This window comes from Diaporthe citri (assembly GCF_014595645.1).
Source record: "Diaporthe citri strain NFHF-8-4 chromosome Unknown scaffold_4, whole genome shotgun sequence".
Classification (NCBI taxonomy): domain Eukaryota; kingdom Fungi; phylum Ascomycota; class Sordariomycetes; order Diaporthales; family Diaporthaceae; genus Diaporthe; species Diaporthe citri.
The window spans coordinates 2,293,831-2,316,267 of NW_025064849.1; the positions used below are offsets into that span (position 1 = coordinate 2,293,831).

Sequence of the window (22,437 nt, forward strand, 5' to 3'; positions counted from 1 at the left end):
AGATACCAGCCCGGAAACTTTCCAGGTACAGAGGAAAAAAGGAAAAGAAAACGAAAAAGTTCTTTAACTGAACTTACGTCTGTTTATGTTGTCGCGCTCATGACAACAGCGACAGGCGACATTCTCGTGTCAGCCACTGACTTTGACGAGTATCGTATGAGCTAGGCGGATCAGCGTTAGGACATTGTGGCCCTGCTTCCTTCGGGGTTTGAACGTCGCCAACTCGACGGCGTTAAGGGCTCTGACAAATTGAACAACGGCCATTCACTCCACGCCGGGCTCAATATATCCCTTATTCGTCATCCACATATCAAAGGGACAAATACGCAACTGAGGCCAAGTTTATTCACCTGGTTGTTGCCAGCACATTCGAAGTTTCAACACGATAGCTTCATTCAAGACACTTTCACTCCTCTGACCACAGAGATACCGGAACATGGCGAACGAAGGAGCTGCGGGGAACGACGTCACCAGTAGAACCCTCGGGCAGCCGGAAACCTCGACAATGAGCGACAAGATGGAGAAGGCCTCGATAGACAAGGCCTCAATCGACAGCGGGGAGGAGCATACCGAGACAGGCACTACAGAAACTGCAAACGACGATGAGGCGCGATTCGAATCCATCAGGCCAGCAACGGCAACATCGGCCGCCGGCAGGGCCACAGGGAGGTCGGCAGTGAGGACGCGCTCGTCAGGCGTGTCGACGAGGTCGTCCCTCAGCCGCGTGCGGTCGCACAATGGGTACGGCTGCGACGACCTGGACGAGCCGGGCTCGTCGGAGGAGGACTCGGGCGGCGACCCGGAGAAGGGCGATGCGGCGCAGGCGCGGGAGAAGGACCCGTTCGGGGTCGGCTTCGAGGGCGGCAACGCGGACCCGTGGTGCCCGCGCAGCATGGCGCCGGCGCGCAAGTGGGCAATCGTGGGGCTAACGTCGATGGGCAGCTTCTGCGTGACGTGCGCGAGCTCCATCTACACGTCGACGTACACGCAGATGAACGCCGAGTTCGGCTGCTCGCGCATCGTCGCCACGCTGGGCCTGAGCATGTTCGTCCTGGGCATCGCGCTGGGGCCGATGTGGAGCCCGCTGTCCGAGTTCTACGGGAGGAGGCCCATCTACCTGGCTGCGTTTGCCGTATTCACAGTTTGGATCGTGCCGACCGCCGTCGCGCGCAACATTGGCACCGTCATCGTCAGCCGCTTCTTCCAAGGCCTCTCCGGCAGCGCGTTCCTCAGCGTGTCTGGTGGCACGGTTGGTGACCTGTTCACGCCTAACCAGATGCACTATCCGATGATCATGTTCACGGCGTCGCCATTCCTCGGTCCAAGCTTCGGTCCTATGATTGGGGGTTTTATAAATTCTAACGTGAACTGGCGGTGGACTCATTATATGCTCATCATCTGGGCTTTTGTAATATGCCTGGCGCTCGCGGTCACTGTGCCGGAAACATACCGTAAGTTAGATCGAGATCCGCGACGTAGCAAGACTACGGGTGCGTTGATACTGATGAAACCCTCCCAGACCCTGTCGTGTTGCGGAACAAGGCCAGGAAAATCCGCAAGGACACCGGTGATGAACGATGGAAGGCCCCGATCGAGAAGACGAATAAGTCCCTTGTCCGCACTGTGGGGCTCTCCCTTCTGCGACCCTTCCAGATTCTGATATTCGAGCCCATGGCGCTGATTCTGAACCTGTACTCGGCGATCCTGCTAGGAATCCTGTACCTCTTTTTCGGCGCCTTCCCACTGGTATTTCAGGGCACCTATGGGTTTAATCTGTGGCAGACGGGGCTGACGTTTCTGGGAATGCTCGTGGGAATGTTCTGCGCTGCGCTCCTAGGCCCGCTCTGGGTCAAGATCCGGGCCCAGCTGATCGAGAAGAATGCGAGGCTCACGGGCGTCGAGGGCAAGGCCGAGCCCGAGTACCGCCTCCCCTCTGCGATACTGGGGAGCGTTCTGGTGACCATTGGTTTGTTCTGGTTTGGGTGGTCTTCCCAGCCGTGGGTCCACTGGATCATGCCGATCATCGGTTCAGGCATCTTCGGCTGTGGGGTGAGTCCTTCACTATCTCCTTGCTTGTTTTGTATATCCACTTCTGGGGGCTTGATGGTGGTCTCTTTGTGCGACCCAGACAGAACCCGGCATGAATACTGGAGTCGATGTCGTCGGCCCCTGAGCCTCAGCCGTCTGTGGCTCAACATCTTGTGCGACTGTGGCACCCAAGGGGCAGAGACAGACAGACAAGACCCGCCCAAGCACGGTTGTTCGTCAAGGCGGCTTGCCACGCCCTTCCCTCGCATGGTGTCTCTCTTTCCCGCTTGCTGTGATCTCGCATTCTGCATATCCGGGACACTGCGACTAACCGATTGGAAAATCCTGTCTCACAGACGCTGCTTGTCTTCTCCGGGACCTTCAGCTATTTGGTACGTACTATCTCATCCCCTGCGGACCCCCCAATTCCCTCTTCCAACCCCTCCCCCCCCCCATCGGGGCGAGGGAAAACATGCCCCCAGAGCAACCAACCCACGTTGACGTGCTCTCTGTGGCTCCCCAAACACTGTTGTGCAAGGGCAGCGGCGGAGAGTAATTGGATGATTTACGAGACTAAGATCCGGGGGCTAACGTCACACGGTGGGAAATCAGGTTGACGCCTACCCTCTCTACGCGGCTTCGAGTTTGGCCGCAAACGCACTGGCCCGGTGCTCTTTCGCAGCTGGTGAGTCGTCGCACACGGGCTGGGCGGACGGCCGGGCAAGCCAGCCAGCCAGCCATCCAGCCCGCCCCTTCCCGCTCAGCTGGGAAGCTCCTCGATGAACCCTCCCCCAAACGAACGGTGATACGACCTGGGGGGACGTGTTCATCCCAATTTTGTCTGCCGCATCTGACTAACACATGCTCTCTTGTTTTCAGCTTTCCCCCTCTTTGGGCTCCAGATGTATGAGAAGCTTGGTAATCAGGTCAGTCATCAGACGGCTATGTGCTGCCTCCTGGGGAAACACAGTGGTTGCTAATACGAGCTTCATAGTGGGCGACGTCGTTGTTGGCGTTCCTGACTGTGGCCATGCTGCCCTTCCCGTACGTATAGGCTTTCTTGTTTCTTGTTGGGGTTCACCGCCCTTCCCACAACCCCGGCCGTGCTCGTGTCTGGGAACGCTTCTAGAAACTATTTCCTTTGGGCTCTGATGCATGTTACTAACATGCATGTAGGTATTTGTTCTACAAATTTGGCAAGCGGATACGCGCACACAGCAGAATGGCGACGACGGACTGAAGAATTTCGTATGAAGAGCGTCATTTTGAGAAGAGTACTATATGCTAGATACCCCATTGTTTTGAAAGCATAAAAGGAGTTGCTGGTTTATACCGAAATGTATGACAATATGGCCTAGCCTGGTCACGCTCAACACCGCGACTTGCGGGCCTCGCAGACCAAGAATCGGGCCGACGACAGGACTTGACGGCGACCCCAAGTGTAAGAAGCAATTTGAGACAGGCGTGCCGCTCCCGCGTGCCCATGAAACACCAGGCTCCAGGTCTTAGCGTAGAGAAGCGACCACACTGTCTAGGAGATCAGCCGCCGAGTTCCCACACATCAGGCCTGGTGTCCCTTCGCCAAAAGTCCCCTCAGCACTCGCCCAGTCGACGCTCATGCAAGCTTTATATGCGGTGTACCCCAAGGGCAGAGCACGAAAGCATCTAGCCTGAGCAAGTGTTGCCGTGAAATTGTTCTGTCGTCAGCTTACAGCAGAGTCGGCGGGCCTGGGTGCGCCCTTATCCGAGACCCTTATCCAGCTGATGCGTGCGCGGTGGCATAGAGACTTGGCTGTCAAGGGAACGGGTCCAGATAGTGATGCTCTGCGACAAGATCGAGAATGCAACACGCACAATCTCGGTTCGGAGATCCCCAGCAGCTGCACGTAAGAGATCGATCACGTTTGCCTCCCCGTGGCCCGTGGATAGGCTAAACGTTGCCCGCCTCCAGAGGGGGAGGGGAGGACGCCTCTTGAGCAGATCAACAAGCAAGGATGCCCAATGAGAGCGGCCGGGGGAGTGATTCCTTATCCTGACCGACCTGAGGTGAAGTATGTTAGGCAGGCCACCTTGCATGTTCTTCACTGGAAGGGGGGAGGGGGAGTTGCGGAGCAGGGCAAGGCAGGGAAGGGCGGCATGAGATAGACGAGAGGAGCGACATCAAAGCCCACACATCCAGATGGCATCTGCAAGCCGCAGCCATGAGTGATGTTTGGTGGCGCGCTGCCGGCGCCCGTGATCTATTGAGCTGTTGTAAGAGGCTTGATGCACCACCCCAGATGACCCAAGATGAGGCGCTCGCAGGGGAGTGTAATGGAGCAAAGTGGTGGGCAATCATCCATCCACTGTACCGCACCGCACCGACGATCTCTCCCCAAGCAGCCAGTGTCCTGGGGGAGGGGCGCCAGAAACGAGGGAGCAGGCTCCGGAGAGATCTCAAGGAAATTGCTGGGACTGCGACACGGGAGCGTTTTGGTCAGAGCGAGGTCGCAGATACGACTGACGGATGCGCTCTGGCGACAGGAGCAAGAGCAGCTGGACCTCGCCTACTCCTGCCTGTTGCTGGCCAGATAGCTGGCGAGAGCTGGTGCTCGGGCGGCATGGTTGAAGAAATGAGGTGTGTGAGTGTGTGTATGTGCGTGTGTGTGGGTGCGTGGGTACAAGGGCCCAACAAGGTGCCCAAGGTTTCACCTCGTCCTGATGACTGCGTGGGAAGCCCAGCTATACGCGTGCTAGCCACCCCAGCCAGCCAGCAGCAAGATCCGGAAATTCGGGCAGGTCGCCGAAGCCTCGTAGAAGTTAAGAACACAGGGCCACATGGGCAGGAGTATGTATGACTACTGGCATGGGGCTGGTGGGTGGTCCTGGTGACGGCGATGGCGGTGATGATGCTGGGGATGATGATGAGCTGCGCAGGGAAGAATGTGGAACACAACCTGAAGTGAGATGCAGCCCGCTTGCGCCTGCTTGCGCCCGCGATTGGGTTGGCTCGAGGCACTGTGCAGGACTGTGCAGGACTGCGCAGGACTGCGCAGGACTGTGCTGTGCAATGTGCAGCAGGCCAGGCCAGGCAAGGGCGCAGAGAAGGACTTCCAAGGTTGTGTGAACCGTGATGGATGAATCGAGTGGTAGGGAATAGTCTAATTCTCCCTCGTGTGGACGCCATACGCTCGGCACCGGCAGCTGAGGTGTGATCCGGACAGGCAAGTTTAGAAGTGCTGCCACTTGCCACCGACTGCCGTCAGCCAGGCACGCGGGGCGACTGACTGGACGGATGTGCGCGGAGCATTGTTTGAGAGGTGTAGTCGATGCCGCTTCCACAGTCGTGGTGGTGACGGTGATGGTGGGTTTTCCAGGCACAACGGGAGAAATATGGCTCCAGGAAGGTACCTCAGGCCTGTACCTACTAGTCCAGTCTAGCACACAGCGTTGTCTTTGTCCGAAGTCGAGCTGGCCGGTGAGCTGGGAAGGCACTTCCCTGTCCATGTCTGTGATCCAAGTACAGCACCAGTACCTCAGTACCTCGACCGATCCAGCTAGGCCAAGCCCTGCCCCCCCCCCCCCCAGGCTTTTTCCCACCCCGCAATTCCCAGTTTTGATGCCATGCCCGCTCCAACGTTTTCCTCCACCCCCCCCCCAGCGGGTAAGCAAGAGCAAGACAGGACGAGGCAAGTCAAGGCACATGCAGAAGCACGACACAACTACAACCTTACCTACCAAACTACGGCTATAGAACACTCCAATTGCTGGAACCCATCACCTGCCGCAGCCTTGGGACACGCTACCAAGGTACTGCCGAGGTCTCAGTCTGGTAATCAGCACGACTGGCTACGTCCACGACCACGCCCGCGACGCTCCCATTCCCGACGGCCAGCACTCGGCAGCCCGAGCCCGGCCGCCTGAGCAAGCACAACACCAACAACGACGACCAGGCGCTTCCCCCACCGAGCCGGACCACCTTGCGAACAGCGCCATGTACTGAAGGACGACCGAGGACAGGACGCCTGTCTCTCCTGTTCGAATCTGCATTGATCACACCCCAGCCAGCCAGCAGTAACAGCATCGCCAGTGCATCCGCCCTCCTTCTCCTGCCCCCCTCCCCTCCCCTCCACTCCAACAAGGTCGCCGATCAACCTAGCGCTGCCATATGCAACTCTCATATAAGTCGACGGATAGCTGCAGCACACAACCCCTCCTGCCGCCACCCTCTTGCAAGCACGACACACTTCATACAACCTCGTCTCGTCCCAGACAGCCAGGATCCTGTGCCCTACCCGCCTACCCTGTGCCTGTGTCTGTGCTTGTGCCTGTACTCGTGTGCCTCTGCCTGTCCTGTCCCTTGTGTATGTGGACCCACAAGGCCTGCCTGCCTTGCAATTGCGATCGCGACGCCGACACCGACTGCGAACGGTGACTGCGACCGCAAACTGCGACTGCGACACTTCCCGCCTCCGCCGACCGACCGACCGACCGACAGACCCGCCCACCCCTGTCCGCCTGCCCTGGCTTTCGCCCTCTCCAGTGCGCGAACACGGTGCCGGTCGCACAAGGAACGCCTCTTTTTACACTGGTTGCGAGTCCATTGGAGAACTGGCCCTGGTCGTGGTAGCCGTCCGCGGAGAATACGAGCGACTGCGCTTCCATTGTGGTCTCTCGCGCCTCGACTTGCCCGGACTTCAGCTTCCACCTCGCGGCACGTCCTTCTGGAAGCTTGCGAAGCGATCGACGCCAATATTGCGGATGCGCACAGAGGGCCATCCCGCCCCCAATACGGCTACAGTCCAAGACACCCCGGCACGACACCTGCGTCTTCTTTCGCAGGACCAGGGCTAAAGTGGACGTTCAGCCCCTTGGCTTGCCACACGTTGCTTCCTTGCGTCCACGTACCTTACGTGCAGCGCAGCGCAGCTCATCGGTGGGCTCCAGGGAAGAAAAGGAAAAGCAGACGGCCCACTGAGCAGCCGGGGTCCCTGTGACAGTACATACTGCGGCCGCAGCTGATCCCTGGTGTCGTGCAACCACCCAAGCATTCCTGCAGGAGTTGAGCACATCTTGCCATCCAGACCACTTGCTACAACTGGAACAGGTAGCGCGAGTGGTTTCGCAAAGAGGTCGCCGGCCTTGCAGCGCCGTGCCGTCATTACGAGCGTCTAGCTCTGGGCACCCTTCCCATTACAGGCCCGCACATATATATGTAGCTGGTACACGATGCCGGAAGAAGTCGATTCCAACGGAGGCGAGGTCTCAGATGCCATGTCTGAGAATGAGCATGAGTACGACGACAACGACGCCTCCTTCAAAGACGACGACAAGATGACTGAGAGCACCATAAAACAAGAGGTCGGCCCTGACGGCGAGGTCAAGAAAAAGTATGACCCTAAGGATCCTCTGCGACCAAGGAGGAAGAAGGCGAGGAGGGCTTGTTTTGCTTGCCAGAGAGCTCACCTTACTTGCGGTATGCCCATGATGAACCCGAACCATGACCAGGCGAACATGCTCTTCGCACTGGCTTCCCTGCGGCTCTTTTGCGTTCCACACGAGAGTGTCTACCACTAGAGCCTCTTAACCAAGTGCACATGGACGAGACTAATTTTCCTTGGGCGCAGGTGATGAGCGGCCTTGCCAGAGGTGTATAAAACGTGGGCTGGCGGACCATTGCCAAGATGGAGTCCGCAAGAAGGCCAAATATCTTCATGATGCTCCGCCAGAAGCCTTGAGGCCGGTTCTGGGCCCAAATTACAATCCCAACGCACCTCAGAACCGGCCGAACGGGCATCGCCACCCGTCCAGCACTGGCTCTGAAGCATCTTCCAACGTCGGCAGCTTCTTTTCGCCAACAACCTCCTCCAACCCATACCCTCTCTTCTCGCCACAGTCGGCGCTGGGGTCAATATCGGAGGGCATGGCCTTCGCCAGCCAACAGTCTCCCGTATCCCCCACATTCCAGCCACCGAATCCTCCGCAAATGAGTGGTCTTACTGTCCCTCAGGTCTCGGGAGATATATCTGACATGACCTCGGCCTTCTTCGACCCAAGCAATCCCGCGCTGTACAACTTCAACCTTGAGGGTTTGAACTTTGGGAGTCAGTATGGCGCCATGGAATTCAGCATGCTCAACCACATGGCATCCGGTGCTGCTGACACGCCGCCACGGGAGCCGTCATTCTCCCAGGCTGGCGCTGGCGAGACCAACTTTTCAGCTGGTGCTTTCGGCAATGGTATGCAACAATTCGACGGCGGTATGATCGGCGATATCCTCTCCATCGACCAGTCCGGCAACCCCCTGTATACCCAAGGCAACCTCCAGCACGGTCTCCCTCATGCTTACGCCATTGCTGCAGGCCCAACAAGTTTACAAAGCCCCAGCACCGACCATGACAGTCCTCAGCCCAGTCACGGCCTCGGCTACGAAAGCTCACCGACAGCAACCTACCACAACGGACCTGGTCCGCAGGTACTCGGCGCTCAAAACCGTCCAAAGGCAAAACCCGGCATGCCCAAGGTCTTCCCGCAGCCTCTGCTTGGCAAGCGACAGCGGGACCCGTCGACCATCTATGACACGGTCAAAGAACCGTTCCAATACGTGCACAACTTCCACCGGCTGATGGGCTTCCTACAGCGAAGGTTCCGGACCAGCAACGATAAGCTGGTCCGCATCGCCGTAGCGCTCTCGAGCTTCCGACCGTCTTTTATCTCGGTCACCCGAACACTGAACCGGGCCGACATGGTGTTCATGGAAAAGTGCTTCCAGCGGACACTATTCGAATACGAAGACTTCATGCATCATGGCTCCAGCCCCACCATTGTCTGCCGCCGGACTGGCGAGATTGCTGCGTAAACAAGGAGTTCACTGCGCTGACGGGCTGGCCCAAGGAGGTTCTTCTCGGGAATGAGGTTAACATGAACGTTAATACGGGCGGCAGCGCGGGGGCGTCAGGTGCGACCACCGACACACTGACGACCCCGAAGCTTGGCAGTCTGAACGATCAGACAGACAAGAGCAAGACTCCCGGGAACGAACGGCACCCTCTCTTCATAGCAGAGCTCATGGACGACGACAGCGTCGTGCAATACTTTGAGGACTTTGCGCATCTCGCCTTCGGCGACAGCCGGAGCAGCGTGATGAGAAAGTGCAGACTGCTCAAGTACCGCACGCAGGAGAGCATTGACGGCACGGCAAGCAATTCCAGCGTCAACGAGTCCCCGCCAAAAGACCCGAGGGCGATGTTCCTCAGCAACAGGGTCGCGAGAATCGACGGAGAGCACGGCATTTCGAGAATTGCCAAGGACGGCAAGCTGGAATGCACGTATTGCTGGGTCATACGAAGGGACACGTTTGATATGCCCATGATGATTGTCATTAATGTGAGTGTCCCTCTCTGCCCGAATAATTTGGCGGGCCAAGCAGACGAGAAGGTGGCTAACGGATCTATAGTTCCTACCTTGTTATTATCCTGATCAGCACCCACATGGTCTGGCGGTGTAGGACAGCACGCATTTCCTGATTTTTCGAAAGGGACCGGTACCGCGAGGGACGGGAACCGGGGCAGAATGCATTATACAAACAGCCAGGGGTGGAGTCACGGGTGGTTTCTGGTTTCGCGCCCATCACTATACTAGAGAGTGATCAGGGGCAAGAGAAGAGTCGGTCACGGTCCCACTTCAAAAGAAACAGGCTCTGGCTTTCTCGGTACACAACAAGAACTACTACTATACCCCGTTTGCTTTTTTTCCTTTTGCTGGACGGCATCCTCGGAAGCGATGAATCATTAGAAGCCAGTACATATCGACGCAGGCGATCGACGTGGTCGCGGTCTATTTCGCGAGGCTGAATCGAGGAGTTGTCAAAAGTCCCTGAAAACTACTAGCTACCCTAGATGTGCTCCCGTCTCTTGTTGTGTAACCCCAGACTCTATTGGGACTCGGGTGTAGGGTGGGGGTGGGAAGAAGCGGAGGGCCTCGTGGTCGAGGTTATGATTGTGTGTCGTGTGTGACGGCGAGCGCTCCACTTTCTTGGCTGATAGAGCGGTTAACCTTGAAGATGGCTGGCTGATGGCCGGGCAATCACGCAACAGCGGCCATCAATTTTGCTAGATCCGCCTAGTTCAGGTGCGGCACGCCTCCCTGCGTCCACCAAGGGCAGGGTCTCGCCTCAAAATGTTGAGGATGGTATGGGGGGGGGGTCATGGCCAGTCTAGACACATGTATATTTGCCCGTAGGCAGGAGTTACTTCCTATACCAGTCGCACCTACAGGTAGATTATTATGCCTTTGATTTGGTGCCTACTGCTCGGTCAGCGGTAGACACAGCACTTATCTTATCAGGTATTACTCACCCCGCCTAGAGCTGCCTTCCACGGCATTCTGCTGCAGGCGACTCGGCCACTCAGGCCTGCGAATAAATATACGAACGGCCTCAGCATTCTATTCCTGACGTTTCCAGCCGCGAGCAATACGACGCACGACAGGAACGAACCCCACGGAACTCTGAATCAACCACCCCACCCCCCTGGCCCGTTCTGCAACGTTCTTGATCATATCACATATCACATTCTGCCACGATCTCGTGCGACCTGAAATCTGCGTCCAGCATTGGGGATTGCCCCCCCTGCGCTGTTCCCGCTGTGCTTCTTGGGACTGCCCATCACCGTGTTCTGCGTCCTGCGTCCTGCAACACACAAGGGCCTCCACTCCCCCCTGATCGGGCAATCCACGCGATCTCTGTGAGTCAAGGGGAAGACAAGAAGAAGAAAGCAACTGCGCAGCCATGGGGAACACGAGGCCTCTGGTCGTGGGACCGGCGTCCGGGCCGGAACCCCCATTCCCACTGCAGATGGAGGGAAAGGTTATCAAGGGCTTCGGCCGGGGGTCCAAGGAGGTGAGTAGCTGGTCGCTTTGACTCTTTTCTGCTTTCTCGTATTCCGCGCTCTCCTTTGCCCAACGGGTGTCTTCCCGTGCGCTCGCTGCGTCTCATTCTACACGATGTATGAGTGCGCTGTCCCTGCAGGGGGGGACGAATAAGGGGAGGAGGAGGAGGAGGAGCATCAGCACCACCAGCAGCATGCGCATGTGCAGAAGCGGCAGCAGCAGCAGAAGCAGGCGGCCGAAGCAGTCCAAGATCGCGGCGTTCGCCTGTTGCCGATCGAGTGAAGGCATGGGGGTGACAACCCGGTCGACCCGGGACCGAAGGGGAGGGTGGAAAGCGATCACTGGCGGGCATTGCCATTGCCATTGCATGAGAGGCAAGGTAGTCCAAGGGACCACGGGGGAGGGGGAGGGGGATACGGCCGGTCAGGAGTGCAGGGCATACATCCATCCACGTACATGCGTGCAGTCAGTCCCTGCACAGTCTTGCACTTGATGCAACCACGCACAGCACGCCGCACGCCGCACAACACACCCTCGCCTCTTTCGTCCCCTCGCCCCCACCCCCTCCCTTCCCACCAGAGAGAGGGCACACTCCCCGCTAGCCTGCCGTTCGGTCATCTACATCCAACTCATGTACACACTCTGCTCTCTTCTCACCGGCCCCATGATCTAACCCCAACACAGCTGGGCATACCGACAGCCAACCTCCCGGTCGACGCCACCGTGACCCCCTGGATATCCGATGCCAAATCCGGCGTCTACTTCGGCTGGGCCGCCCTCGAGCTGGCGAAGGACCATCCCAACTACAGGTCGTCGTCCTCGTCGTCCTCGTCGTCCCCGTCACCGGCGGGCGAGGGCGGCTTCTCCATCTTCCCCATGGTCATGTCCATCGGGTACAACCCCTTCTACAACAACACAGTGCGCAGCGCCGAGGTGCACGTGCTGGACAAGTTCGCCGCCGACTTCTACGGCGTCGACATGCGCCTGCTGATCGTCGGCTATATCCGCGACGAGAAGAACTACGACGGCCTGGACGCCCTGATCGAGGACATCAACACGGACTGCGAGGTCGCCAGGAGGAGCCTCGAGAGGGACGCCTGGAAGCCCGCCGGCCAACAGGGCGGGACGCTGGACGGCTCGTGGCTCACGAGGTAGACGGGGCGGCGGGCCCTTTTCTTATATACAGCGACGGCATTGATCTTAAGGCTAGATTTGTAGACAGCGAGATCTAAGATGGAATATTATCCAAATGAATGACCACGACCATGACCAAGCCCTGCCTCCTCATTCTCGTTCTACTACCTTGGAACCCACCCCCCATCCACAGCCCAGACCTTATTATTCACATACCCATTCTCCACCATCAGACAGACAACCCCAGCAATCTCGCCCGGCCGCCCGAGCCTTCCCACGGGGATCTTGGCCTTCAGCTCCCCGTCCCCCGCGCCGCCCCCGGGCAGCATCGTCGTCCCCTCGATCAGGGCGCCGCCTGTTAAACCTGCCACCGGCGAGTCGTAGATCACCCGCCCGAAGTTTTGTGCGGTCATCCCTGGGGCCACGAGCTGCGTCAGCTGGTACACCGAAAGCGTGTTGACGCGCCAGGTCTGCTCGAAGACCTCGGGTGGAACGGCGTCCAGTGTGCCTGTTGGGCCGGAGTCTGTGGTTGGTGTTAGTATTTCGTGTGTATAGGTGTATTAGTATATATATCTGGTGATGGCGTTGGGGATGACAGCTCGATCCTGCGTAGTAGAAAGAGAAATGGTTGCATGATATACGTACGGCCTCCTGTGGTCCCCGCGTTGGCGAACAGGACGTTGATGGGGGCCCCTGCGGCGGCGGCGGCGTCCCGGTGCAACCGGTCCACCTCGTCGGCCGAGCCCAGGTCCGCCTGCAGCCAGGCGACTTTGATGGCCGGGTTGACCTGGCCGATCTCGCGCGTGATGCGCTCGGTCTTGGAGGCGTTCGAGTTGTAGTGCAGGACCAGCGTCTTGACCGTGTACCTCGGGCTCGGCTGGGCCAGGCGCAGTGCAGTTGCCTCCCCGATGCCTCCGCTTGCGCCTGTGATGAGGATGTGTAGGGTGTCCATTTTTGATCTTGTTATTGGGGCGACCTGTGTGGAATTGTCTGGCTGAAAAGCGCCTTGGTTTGATGGAATCTTGGGGTTAGGTGATGTGTGAGTTGTTATGAGCCCACGAGAAGGTGATGATCAATTATGTGGTTGATCGACGATGAGGTTGAAGTGTTGGTGAGATTGAGTAAATGGGGTTTGGTGGGTTGCATATTGTCTCGATTCGCACCCCACCTGCCAAAGCTGTCATTGAAATGGAATCGTCATAATCATGAAGCCTTCTTCACATGCATCGTTGATACTTGGTTCTATAGACAAAAAGGACATGTATATATCACCAGGCCCGTCATACACAAGCCAACCAGACTGAACCAATCCACTGTATCGACGCCCCCCAACGAAAACGTCACGTCTCCGTTGACCTTGCGGTCTTCCTATATCAAAAGCGGAAAAAGACAGATGAATGCATCAAATGGCCATCTCCGACTTCGTGGGTGAACCGGTCCTCCACTTACACCGCGCTTTGCATATACGTATAGCACAGCCGAGAGTAAATCAGCGTGCCACTTGCTCTTTCAAAACCTCGTGGCAATATAAAGCCAAGCTCAAACAGCTCATACCGACATCTTCATCGCAATCGTCTTGTGCGGGTTGTACCCTTTCACCTCAAAGTCCTCGACCTTCCAGCCGTCTATACTGCCGCCCTTCTCCCGCCTGATCTCCAGCTCCGGGAAGTCGCGCGGCTCCCTCTCCAGCTGCACCTTGAGGGCGTCGACGTGGTCCGCGTAGACGTGCGCGTCGCCCATGACGTGCGTCAGGCTCCCCGGGACGAGGTCGCACACGTGCGCGATCATGTGCGTCAGCAGCGAGTAGCTGGCGATGTTGAACGGAACGCCCAGGCCCATGTCGCAGGAGCGCTGGTATAGCTGGCAGTGCAGGTGGCCCTGGGGCTTCGCCTCCTCCTTCTCCCAGTTGCCATTCTCCGCTGCACCCGCCGCCGCCGACTTCTTCGACCGAGGGTAGGAGACGTAGAACTGCGCAAACATGTGGCACGGCGGCAGCGCCATCTTCTTGAGGTCCGCGGGGTTCCACGCGCTCATAATGATGCGCCGGTCATACGGGTTCGTCCTGAGCTTGTGGATCACCTCGGCCAGCTGGTCGACGCCCTGACCCGTGTAGTCGGCCTTGGCGTCGACGTACTCGGCCCCGAAGTGGCGCCACTGGAACCCGTACACGGGGCCCAGATCGCCCGGCTCGCGGTGGCCCAGCCCGACGCTGTCGAGGTACTCGCGCGAGCCGTTGCCGTCCCAGATCTTGACGCCCTGCTCCGAGAGCGAGAGCGACGAGGTTTCCCCCGATATGAACCACAGAAGCTCGGCGAGCACCGCCTTCTGGAAGACGCGCTTTGTGGTGAGGAGCGGGTAGATGGGCCTGCCGTCCCTGTTGAGGCTGAACTTCAGCGGCCGCGGGGCAAAGATTGAGTAAGTCCCTGTGCCGGTCCTGTGGAGGTTTTGTGTGAGCAGATAAGTTTGGATGCCACAGTGCTCATGAGACCTCATACCTATCTGGGCGATGCTCTCCATCGTCGAGTATTTCGCGAACAAGATCCAAATATTGGTACTCCTCGTGTCTCCCGACCGACGTGCCGCTCTGCTTGACGGGCGTTTCAGCCGTAGAATTGGCAACCGGTTCAGCGGATGATGCCGTCATTTTGAAGCAGTGTGGTGTAAATAGCCTAAAAATTAAGCCCTCTAATCTGAAAAGAGGAGGTTGTGACAGCTTTGTGTTGAGGTGGGCAGGAGAGACGAAAGGCGTGAAAGTGCCAATTAAGCGGGAGACGCGTCTGTTTGAGTGGCCGACGCGTCGAATTACTTTACTGACCAGCACCTTTGAAGGGGTGAGGGTTAGGGTCCGCATTGCTCTTGACGGGGGAGGCCGCAGACCAACAACCACCATACCTACTGCGTGCTGGACTGGATAGCAGGGACAGAACTCAGAAGCCTCCATCTTCGTTACTCATTCCCTTTCTAGCTCTCCAGCTTGCCATGACCGAAGTAAGAAGTGGATCTCATCGCCAGTCAGTCAAATCCAAGTTTGGATCCATGCTGGAATGTGACAATGCCAGGAAGTATCTCTACAGCAACACTTTAAGCCTCCTGCACCGGCTTGACGGCCCGCCATTCTTTTAATACCGACAGGGCGAGCATGGTCTGTGTTCGAGAGAAAGCAATATACGCTGCAAGATATGCATCACATTGATCGCCACATGGGGAAGAGGGGCTCGTAACACTGCTGCATCCCAAGCGTGCATAATTTGACAGTGCTACCGTTGCAGATTCGCAAAAGATTAACTTACACTCCACTCGCGTTCGCCGGTCCAACATGACATCTCAGAATCCAAGAGCCAAGCGATGTCGGCTCGCCAGTCCCCGGTGTCTTACATTCTGCAGCATGAAAATGCACGACGCCAGGGGAGAAGACTTCATACTGTGTGCCATCATGGTGCCCTCATGCAGTACGACCCATCCTCCAACTCGAGGATATCAGCTCCTGAGGCTGCTCTGGACCCTGACCGGCTGAGCCCTTCTGGTACTGCCTTACTAAAGCCTTTGAAAGCACAGCTTCGCCATTTCCCTCGCTATACTGACTTACTCCTTCCACTCATCTCTGCCGAGTTTCAGGATTTCTGCTTGTTCCACGCACCAGAACTTGGACGGGGCCTTGCCCTCCTCGGCAGCACGCGCAGCTGCTACTGCAGCTCTTCCAATGAACTTCTGGTCTTGGCCTACAGAAGAGATTAGTATCACGCCCGTGAGGTGGTGGCGGGATGATGAGATACGCACCGAAGGCGTCCTGTAGCCCCTGGCTGACTCTGTGCAGGCTCCCCATCAGGTCCTCGAACATCTTGTTCTTGGGCTTCTCTCGCTCCCCGAGGATCGCGCCCGGCCGCAGGATGATGGCATGCTCAAAGTCGAGCGCCTTGATGGCGTCTTCAACCCCAACCTTCATCTTGGAGTACGGCACGTAGCCGGACAGCAGCCCTCGAGTCCCTGCGCTAGAGATGTAGACATAGGTCTTCACCCCCGCCTCCTTCGCAGCCTTGGCGTTCTCGATGCAGAGGTCATGGTCGATCTTCCACTGGTTCTGGATCCCACCTGCGGCGGCGCGTGTGGTACCCACGGCGTTGAAGACCACGGATGGCTTGGGGCTCAGGGTCGAGATCAGACCGCCCCATTTTGACGAGTCGGTCTCGACGACTGCCTCAAGCTTGGCTGACTGCGAGGGTGGTGCCCGCCTTGAGACGGTCTTGACGGATGAGAAGGCCTCTGATGAGAGAAGGCCCTCCAAGATCTTGGAGCCGACGGCGCCGGTGCAACCGAAAACTGCGGCTGTAGTCATTGTGCCAGTTGTGACTGATGTTTGGATGTGGGAAAAACAAAAATTGCCCGGGTAACAGTTGTGGCTGATTTTGTGCGACAGTCGGTTTTTATTATAATAGTTGATCAAGATTAGAGCATAGGCATGTGCCGATGACGACTTCAGCTGGGTGGTGCAACTTAAATGCCGCCTTTGGACAACTTCTGTACCTAGGTAGGCAGGGCCAAGTCACGGATCCTAGCAGCTTCCGGCCGTCCCGGCTCCGGATGCGCAAAGCCAATCCACGGCAGCTTGTACCGTTCTTTGTGATGTTTGCTTGACAAACATGTGGAATAGTAAGGACCACGATATGTTGAAGCTGCCTGATGTTAGCAATCGGTCCAATTAATGTATTTCACAGCTAACTGAATCCCTGCATCTCTGAATTAAGATGCTGACCTCGGCTCCGATCTCACGCCCCAGGCCGAAAAGCCACCCACTTCCGTCATCGCTTGCTTGCCTGCCAGGCACCGGGGTTTACGTGAGCTGCAGCAGCTTTCCGTGGGAAGCTACACATCCACCTTTCTTCTCCCATTCATCCCTTAGAAACGCTCTCGTACACTTCTCACACAAAAGAGATGCTACGATAGATTTCGGAATTTGCCTCTCTACCACCTGTCACGAAAGCAACGACCATGGCGACCCAGTATGAAGGTGAGTGAAGACGTGAACTTGCGACACAGCCCGAGTGAACGGGGACACTAACGCAGAAGCCCCAAAGTCGAGCACAGTATCAAGGAGGCAACCCCTCCCAGGCGCCGGAGACAGATCGACATGTCCTCGTTCAACTCGCAGCTGCACCAGCTAACCGACGACCCCTCCTCGCCCGACGCGCAACGGCACAACCCCCACGCCGTCCCGACGCCGGTCGACCTCGCCGGCCTGTTCCGCCTGGTGCAGGACCAGCTCAGCACACTGGCGCAGGATGCGCCTGATGCCACAAACCGCGACTTCCTGCAGTCGCTCTTCGACGGGCTGGAGGGCGACATCCTCAACCCGCCCAGGGAGGTGGCGGGCGTGTCGCAGGAGTTCCTGGACGCGCTGGACCGGGTGCCGAAGAAGACGCTGAAGCCGGACGACTCGTGCCCCATCTGCGCAGAGAAGTTCCTCGACGACAAGTATCCGCTGGTCGTGGAGCTGCAGTGCCACCACAGCCACCGGTTCGACATGGACTGCGTCGGGCCCTGGCTGCAGCTCAAGGGGACGTGCCCCATGTGCAGGACAGACCTGACGAAGTACGACCCGCGGAGGAAGGACACGTCGGACAGGATCAAGAAGATGTGGGAGAAGGAGGGCAAGCCGGCTGAGGAAGACGACGAAGAGGACGACGACCCGCACGGATTGTATAACTAGGTGGCGAAGCGGATACGGGTCACACATGCATAGAAGAGCGAAGGCGCTGAGGATCAAGGGTGGTGCATTTAAAAGACTCTACGATGAAAACCCCCCCCCCCCATTATCGACGATGCAAAGCCATGGAAACCTTCCAGCGACCGGTAGATGTTTGACAGCACCCTGATGTGCTGCCGCTGGAGAAGCCCAATACCGCCGTCCAACATACACAAATCCATCCTGGTCGCAACAAGTCCACACGACAGGTCCAGTCCGCCAACAAGGCAGTTTACACCTTACCCTTCTTCTCGGGACTGTGGCCATGGCTCGACTTCTTGGTCTCCTGCCTCGCGGTGCCCTGCATCTCCCCGCCGCCCGACTCCCCGAGGGGCTTTGACTTGCTGTGGTTCGCGCCGCTCACGTCTAGCGGGTTTCCGCCGCCCTCGCTCTCGGCTTTATCCTTGGCGCCCTCGGGGCTCGTGGTCGAGGGGTCGAAGGCGGCGCCGGACTGCGCCGCGGCGTCGTCGGTGCCGCTCTTGCTGCCCTCGGTGGACTTGGGCTTGAGGGACTCGCGGTGCTGGTCGTCCTTGTAGGGGAGCTGCGGGCGGGGTGAGCTGTGGAAGCACTGTGCGGCGGCGGCTTGCCGGAGGAAGAACTGGCGGGGGGCGAGGGTCTGCGGCCGGGCTGGGGCGGGCGCTCGCAGGATGCTGCGCATTGATCGGAGTGATGCCATGTCTGCTGGCTGGTATGGTATGGTACGGTAAGGCGTAGGCGCAGATTTATTGATCTCGTGGTAGTCCTGCCAAATCAATTAATTGTTCATGAGAGGATGAGATTCTTCAAGGTGAAGGAATGAAGCTTGAGAAATTGGAATATGCAGTGATCATCGTTGATGGTGAATGAGGTCTTACGTCATGGTGACCAGAGCAGCTTTCTGCACAGCAAAGATGACCACTCCTCCGAATCTTGTACCTGGGCTCGCAATAGCCCCGAATGCTGTGCAGTAGATCGGAGCTCAGGCTTTTCCTACCCTTTTCCCCATACGTAGAATCCTGCAACAGATTGAACGTAGAAAAAGATTACGGCAATCGCTGCGTCCAAAAAGATGCCACTTGAACAGAAGCAACAAAGGGCTCGTACCCATAACTCAGTAAGCGGAAGCAGTCCGTTTTTTCTCAGAGAAAATGACCATGGTTTGACAAGGAACTCGTCTTGTAACAAAAACATGGAAGGTTCTGTTATCGTGGTCTAGAGGAATAGCCTCAGCAGGATGCCAGTGGCTGAGGAGACTGCCTCGAGGACGTTGCGCAGTTCGCGTTTGGCAAACTCAATTCTGAGCGGCGCGGCCCGCTCCTGTCAAGCCAAAATGCTTGACCAGGGCACCTACTGAACTTACGCACGAGGCAGAACCAAGAATTTGACCATACATCCCCTGTACAAGAATCGTCAGAGGCTCCACGCATTGTCGGCCAGACAACATGGGAGGCTCAAAGCAACCCCTGCCCAGGAACTGGCCAGAGGGTTTCCCTTACCTCACCTCACCAGCATACTCCCCATCCCTCACAAAGCCCCAGCTGCAGTCCTGCCGCACCAAGCCACCCGCCACCGACGAGGTGCTCCGCGAGATCCCTCGCGACCTCAAACTGGGGCCCTGCTCACTAGTCAAGATCACGCCCATAAACGACCCCAGCCACCCAGCCTGCGGGCAGTCCGGCCTCTTGGCCGCCCGGCCCCTGCCACCCGGCAGCCTGATCTTACCTTATCTGGGCGAGTACCACCCGGCCGACTCGGCGGCGCACGCGACCTCGGACTACGACCTGTGGCTGGACCGGGACGCGGAGGTCGCGGTCGATGCCGCCAGGATGGGCAACGAGGCCAGGTTCGTGAACGACTATCGCGGCGTGCCCGGGGCCGTGAAGCCCAACGCCGAGTTCTGTGAGGTCTGGGACCTCAGGAGGGGAGAGAAGGGGATGGCTGTGTTTGTCTTGCCGGTGGGTAAGAAGGCCAAGGGTAAGGGTGGCGGCATTGCGAAAGGGGAGGAGATCTTGATCAGCTACGGGAAGGGATTCTGGGGCGAGAGGAAGGGGGAGGTTGATGAGGGCGAGGGTGAAGGTGAGGGGCTACCATGAGGGCTTGTTGTCTGGTAGCATTCGGTGGAGGACAGATCGCTCTGGTCCACGACGGTACGACACAACTCTGGCACCTGGGTCACTGAGCATGAGCTCCAGCGAACGGGCCTCTGTATTCGTGGCTGACGGTGTGTACAGAGAATGCCGTATATTGGGTTCACGCAGAATTTTCTCACTTTCTGCCTGTTCAATTTACGTTCTGGGTGAGTACATCCCACAGTGCCTCAATATGAACCCGGCTTCCTTCAAAGCCAAAGGACATATAACTGATGTTCACCTCCTTCAAGTCGCCATTGCTAAGGCTAACATTTTACCAACATCAGGCGTCCCCAGACCAGTCACAGCATCCCAGCCTGCGACTGCTGGCCAACTCGCATTCGGCACTATCTGTGGACTCTGTCAGCGAACTTCATTCATGGTTTGGTAAAGTTGAATGTATGTCCCAAGGAGACAGCCTTTGGAGAAAGAATATGGGAGGTACAGTACCTTGGCCCCAAGCTCTGGTGGGAGGGTTTCGCCAAATCCACTTTTACCATTACACCCAACGGATGCGCCAGTGGTGATATCATTCATTGCAGACAGCCCAGCGCCGTATAGCCACGGGTTGATGAATCCCATGGGTGCTTTGTTCTGCGCTATGAGAGCAGCATTGACCTGTCCTACCATGCCTGCCCAGATGGGTGCGGCCGCACTGTTGGGCGAACCTCGTCAACCACCTTGTCTTCACACGTACAGCCACATTGAACAAGAAGGAGGTGATACATACCTCGTACCAGCGAAGCCGACCAGGACCTTCCCCTGATCAGCAAAGGTCGCGTTGAAGCTCTGCGCGCTGACGTCCGGGAACCCGCGTCCGGACGCATTAAATAGGCCCTGGAACTGGTTCCCGATGGTGCCGCTCAGGTACGCCGGCACCGCCTTATCCTGGTAGGCGGGCCTTGCGAAGCGCTCCGAGAAGCCGCCCGACGAGAAGGACAGGGCCCGCTCGGGAGCCGTGCCGCGCGTCCCGCCCACGGCGGTTACGAAGGGGCACGACCCCGGGAAGACGGCGTCGAACTTGGTGCTGTTTTTCCCGTCGTTGGACACGCACGCGTTGCCGGGCCCGCTGTCGCCGCTCGCGGCGAACATGGTCACGCCCCTGGCGCCTAGAGCGCCGAACTGGTTGCAGATCTGCTGCACGTACCCGTCGGGCAGGGACTGCTCGTTCTCACCGAACGAGGTCGTGATGGTATGAGGGAGTTGGTCATCGGGAAGGGCGAGCATGGCGTCGAGCCAGATCAGCCACGGCTCCGTCGAGTCCCCTGGCACGTTGCCCAGCTCTGGCTGGATGGGCCCGTCGCCGGTCACGGCGGTCACGATGTTGGGCACGGGGCTAGATAGCGTGGCGGTGTACTGGACGTCGAACTGGAGCTCCTGGTTGCTAGCCTCGTTCTGGTTCTGGTCAATGGTGGCGTTGTTGATGCTCAGGAAGGAAAAGTTGGTTGTCGGTGATGTTGGGTCGACGGTCTTTGCAAAGAGTGCAAAGTCCGCGAACTTCGGCACCTGGTTCTGGGACGAGTAAACGCCGAGGCCCCTGGCCTTGCTCAAGGTCAAGTTCGACGGCATGTTGTACAGAGCACGCACACAGCTTGGAGTAATTGTGGTATTACATGATGCGTCGACCTGGGCGGCAGCTTTCTGTTGGGTCAGGCGCTGGTTCGTGCCCGCGAAGCCTCTCGTCCTCAACCTGCGCAGTTCCTCGGGAAGCTGTGTATCAGCCGCGGACTCGGTGTTCTGGACTGGTCTGGGCTGGTGCATCATTGGGTGTGAACAGAAACGTGTAGTGGGCGTGATCAGCGAGATATCGGATTTCATCTCCTGTGGTAGGGAGTAACGCAGCGTCCTCAGCACCTCTTTACCGCTGCCCATGTGTTTGTACCAGGCGAAGTCGGAGTCCAGCATGCGGTTGGCTTTCTCCACAGTGGTGGTCACCCGGATCCAATGCTTGTCATCCCTGATATCAGAAGGGTTGACATCGTTGCTAATGAGCCAAGCCTTGACGTTCCCGGAGGTCTCGCTGTCGGAGCTCAGCAGTGCCTGGGCCTCAGCTCTGGTAAGATGCTTGCGATAATTCTCATGGCCCGGTGTGGACACGGCATAGAGCTTGTCCTCAACATGCTTGCTCCGGTCCAGCGCGATCGACAGTTGGAACCGTTGTCCCGGGTCTGCTTGACGGGAGATCGCCCATGGCGCTGGTGCTGATCTGAGGTGCTCGACTTGGACAAGGTTGGACTCTAATGCCAGATTAGGATTTGCGAAAAGAACGAATACTACGCCGAGGAGTGCCGACAGCATTGTGAAAGAAGGTGGGTATCAGTTTTGGTGCCGGGCTATTCTGCAGGGTGAGCGAGGCATTCCGCGCAGTCGCCAGGGGATTGGGAATGTTTCCATGTATATGTATTCTGTATCGTCGCCCTCACACAGGAGATGAAGCACCCGCGAGTAATAAGCTCCGGGCGCAGCCGCATCATCCCTATGCCTAAGGGGCAATGTCTAGAAATCCCCGTCGAGTGAGGTATACTTGTGTGGTAAAGAGACAACACGCCAGGATCGTAG

At 57.8% G+C, this 22,437-nt stretch overlaps 10 protein-coding genes across 10 annotated transcripts; 5 read left to right on the forward strand and 5 right to left on the reverse strand.

Annotated features, from left to right (window-relative positions):
- Positions 1-436: 436 nt before the first annotated feature.
- INS49_009782 (uncharacterized protein) lies at positions 437-3,268 on the forward strand (the record flags this gene model as incomplete). The annotated part of the gene is made up of 7 exons (XM_043170510.1): positions 437-1,451; positions 1,520-2,049; positions 2,385-2,420; positions 2,641-2,713; positions 2,908-2,954; positions 3,023-3,072; positions 3,205-3,268. The coding sequence occupies 7 exons, from the start codon at positions 437-439 to the stop codon at positions 3,266-3,268; spliced, it is 1,815 nt and encodes a 604-aa protein (XP_043025075.1).
- A 3,968-nt stretch (positions 3,269-7,236) lies between these two features.
- On the forward strand, positions 7,237-9,514 carry INS49_009783 (uncharacterized protein; the record flags this gene model as incomplete). Its single annotated transcript, XM_043170511.1, has 4 exons — positions 7,237-7,483; positions 7,692-8,833; positions 8,902-9,393; positions 9,464-9,514. 4 exons carry the CDS (start codon positions 7,237-7,239, stop codon positions 9,512-9,514), a joined length of 1,932 nt encoding a protein of 643 aa, XP_043025076.1.
- Positions 9,515-10,861: 1,347 nt separating this feature from the next.
- INS49_009784 (uncharacterized protein) lies at positions 10,862-12,051 on the forward strand (the record flags this gene model as incomplete). The annotated part of the gene is made up of 3 exons (XM_043170512.1): positions 10,862-10,906; positions 11,104-11,139; positions 11,581-12,051. 3 exons carry the CDS (start codon positions 10,862-10,864, stop codon positions 12,049-12,051), a joined length of 552 nt encoding a protein of 183 aa, XP_043025077.1.
- A 143-nt stretch (positions 12,052-12,194) lies between these two features.
- INS49_009785 (uncharacterized protein) lies at positions 12,195-12,982 on the reverse strand (the record flags this gene model as incomplete). The annotated part of the gene is made up of 3 exons (XM_043170513.1): positions 12,195-12,198; positions 12,247-12,553; positions 12,676-12,982. The coding sequence occupies 3 exons, from the start codon at positions 12,980-12,982 to the stop codon at positions 12,195-12,197; spliced, it is 618 nt and encodes a 205-aa protein (XP_043025078.1).
- A 596-nt stretch (positions 12,983-13,578) lies between these two features.
- On the reverse strand, positions 13,579-14,674 carry INS49_009786 (uncharacterized protein; the record flags this gene model as incomplete). Its single annotated transcript, XM_043170514.1, has 2 exons — positions 13,579-14,464; positions 14,526-14,674. 2 exons carry the CDS (start codon positions 14,672-14,674, stop codon positions 13,579-13,581), a joined length of 1,035 nt encoding a protein of 344 aa, XP_043025079.1.
- A 938-nt stretch (positions 14,675-15,612) lies between these two features.
- On the reverse strand, positions 15,613-16,363 carry INS49_009787 (uncharacterized protein; the record flags this gene model as incomplete). The annotated part of the gene is made up of 2 exons (XM_043170515.1): positions 15,613-15,749; positions 15,808-16,363. The coding sequence occupies 2 exons, from the start codon at positions 16,361-16,363 to the stop codon at positions 15,613-15,615; spliced, it is 693 nt and encodes a 230-aa protein (XP_043025080.1).
- A 653-nt stretch (positions 16,364-17,016) lies between these two features.
- On the forward strand, positions 17,017-17,734 carry INS49_009788 (uncharacterized protein; the record flags this gene model as incomplete). Its single annotated transcript, XM_043170516.1, has 2 exons — positions 17,017-17,035; positions 17,103-17,734. The coding sequence occupies 2 exons, from the start codon at positions 17,017-17,019 to the stop codon at positions 17,732-17,734; spliced, it is 651 nt and encodes a 216-aa protein (XP_043025081.1).
- Positions 17,735-18,002: 268 nt separating this feature from the next.
- INS49_009789 (uncharacterized protein) lies at positions 18,003-18,446 on the reverse strand (the record flags this gene model as incomplete). Its single annotated transcript, XM_043170517.1, has 1 exon — positions 18,003-18,446. The coding sequence occupies one exon, from the start codon at positions 18,444-18,446 to the stop codon at positions 18,003-18,005; it is 444 nt and encodes a 147-aa protein (XP_043025082.1).
- A 745-nt stretch (positions 18,447-19,191) lies between these two features.
- Positions 19,192-19,842, forward strand: INS49_009790 (uncharacterized protein; the record flags this gene model as incomplete). Its single annotated transcript, XM_043170518.1, has 1 exon — positions 19,192-19,842. One exon carries the CDS (start codon positions 19,192-19,194, stop codon positions 19,840-19,842), a length of 651 nt encoding a protein of 216 aa, XP_043025083.1.
- A 383-nt stretch (positions 19,843-20,225) lies between these two features.
- INS49_009791 (uncharacterized protein) lies at positions 20,226-22,176 on the reverse strand (the record flags this gene model as incomplete). The annotated part of the gene is made up of 3 exons (XM_043170519.1): positions 20,226-20,229; positions 20,324-20,533; positions 20,609-22,176. The coding sequence occupies 3 exons, from the start codon at positions 22,174-22,176 to the stop codon at positions 20,226-20,228; spliced, it is 1,782 nt and encodes a 593-aa protein (XP_043025084.1).
- Positions 22,177-22,437: the final 261 nt, after the last annotated feature.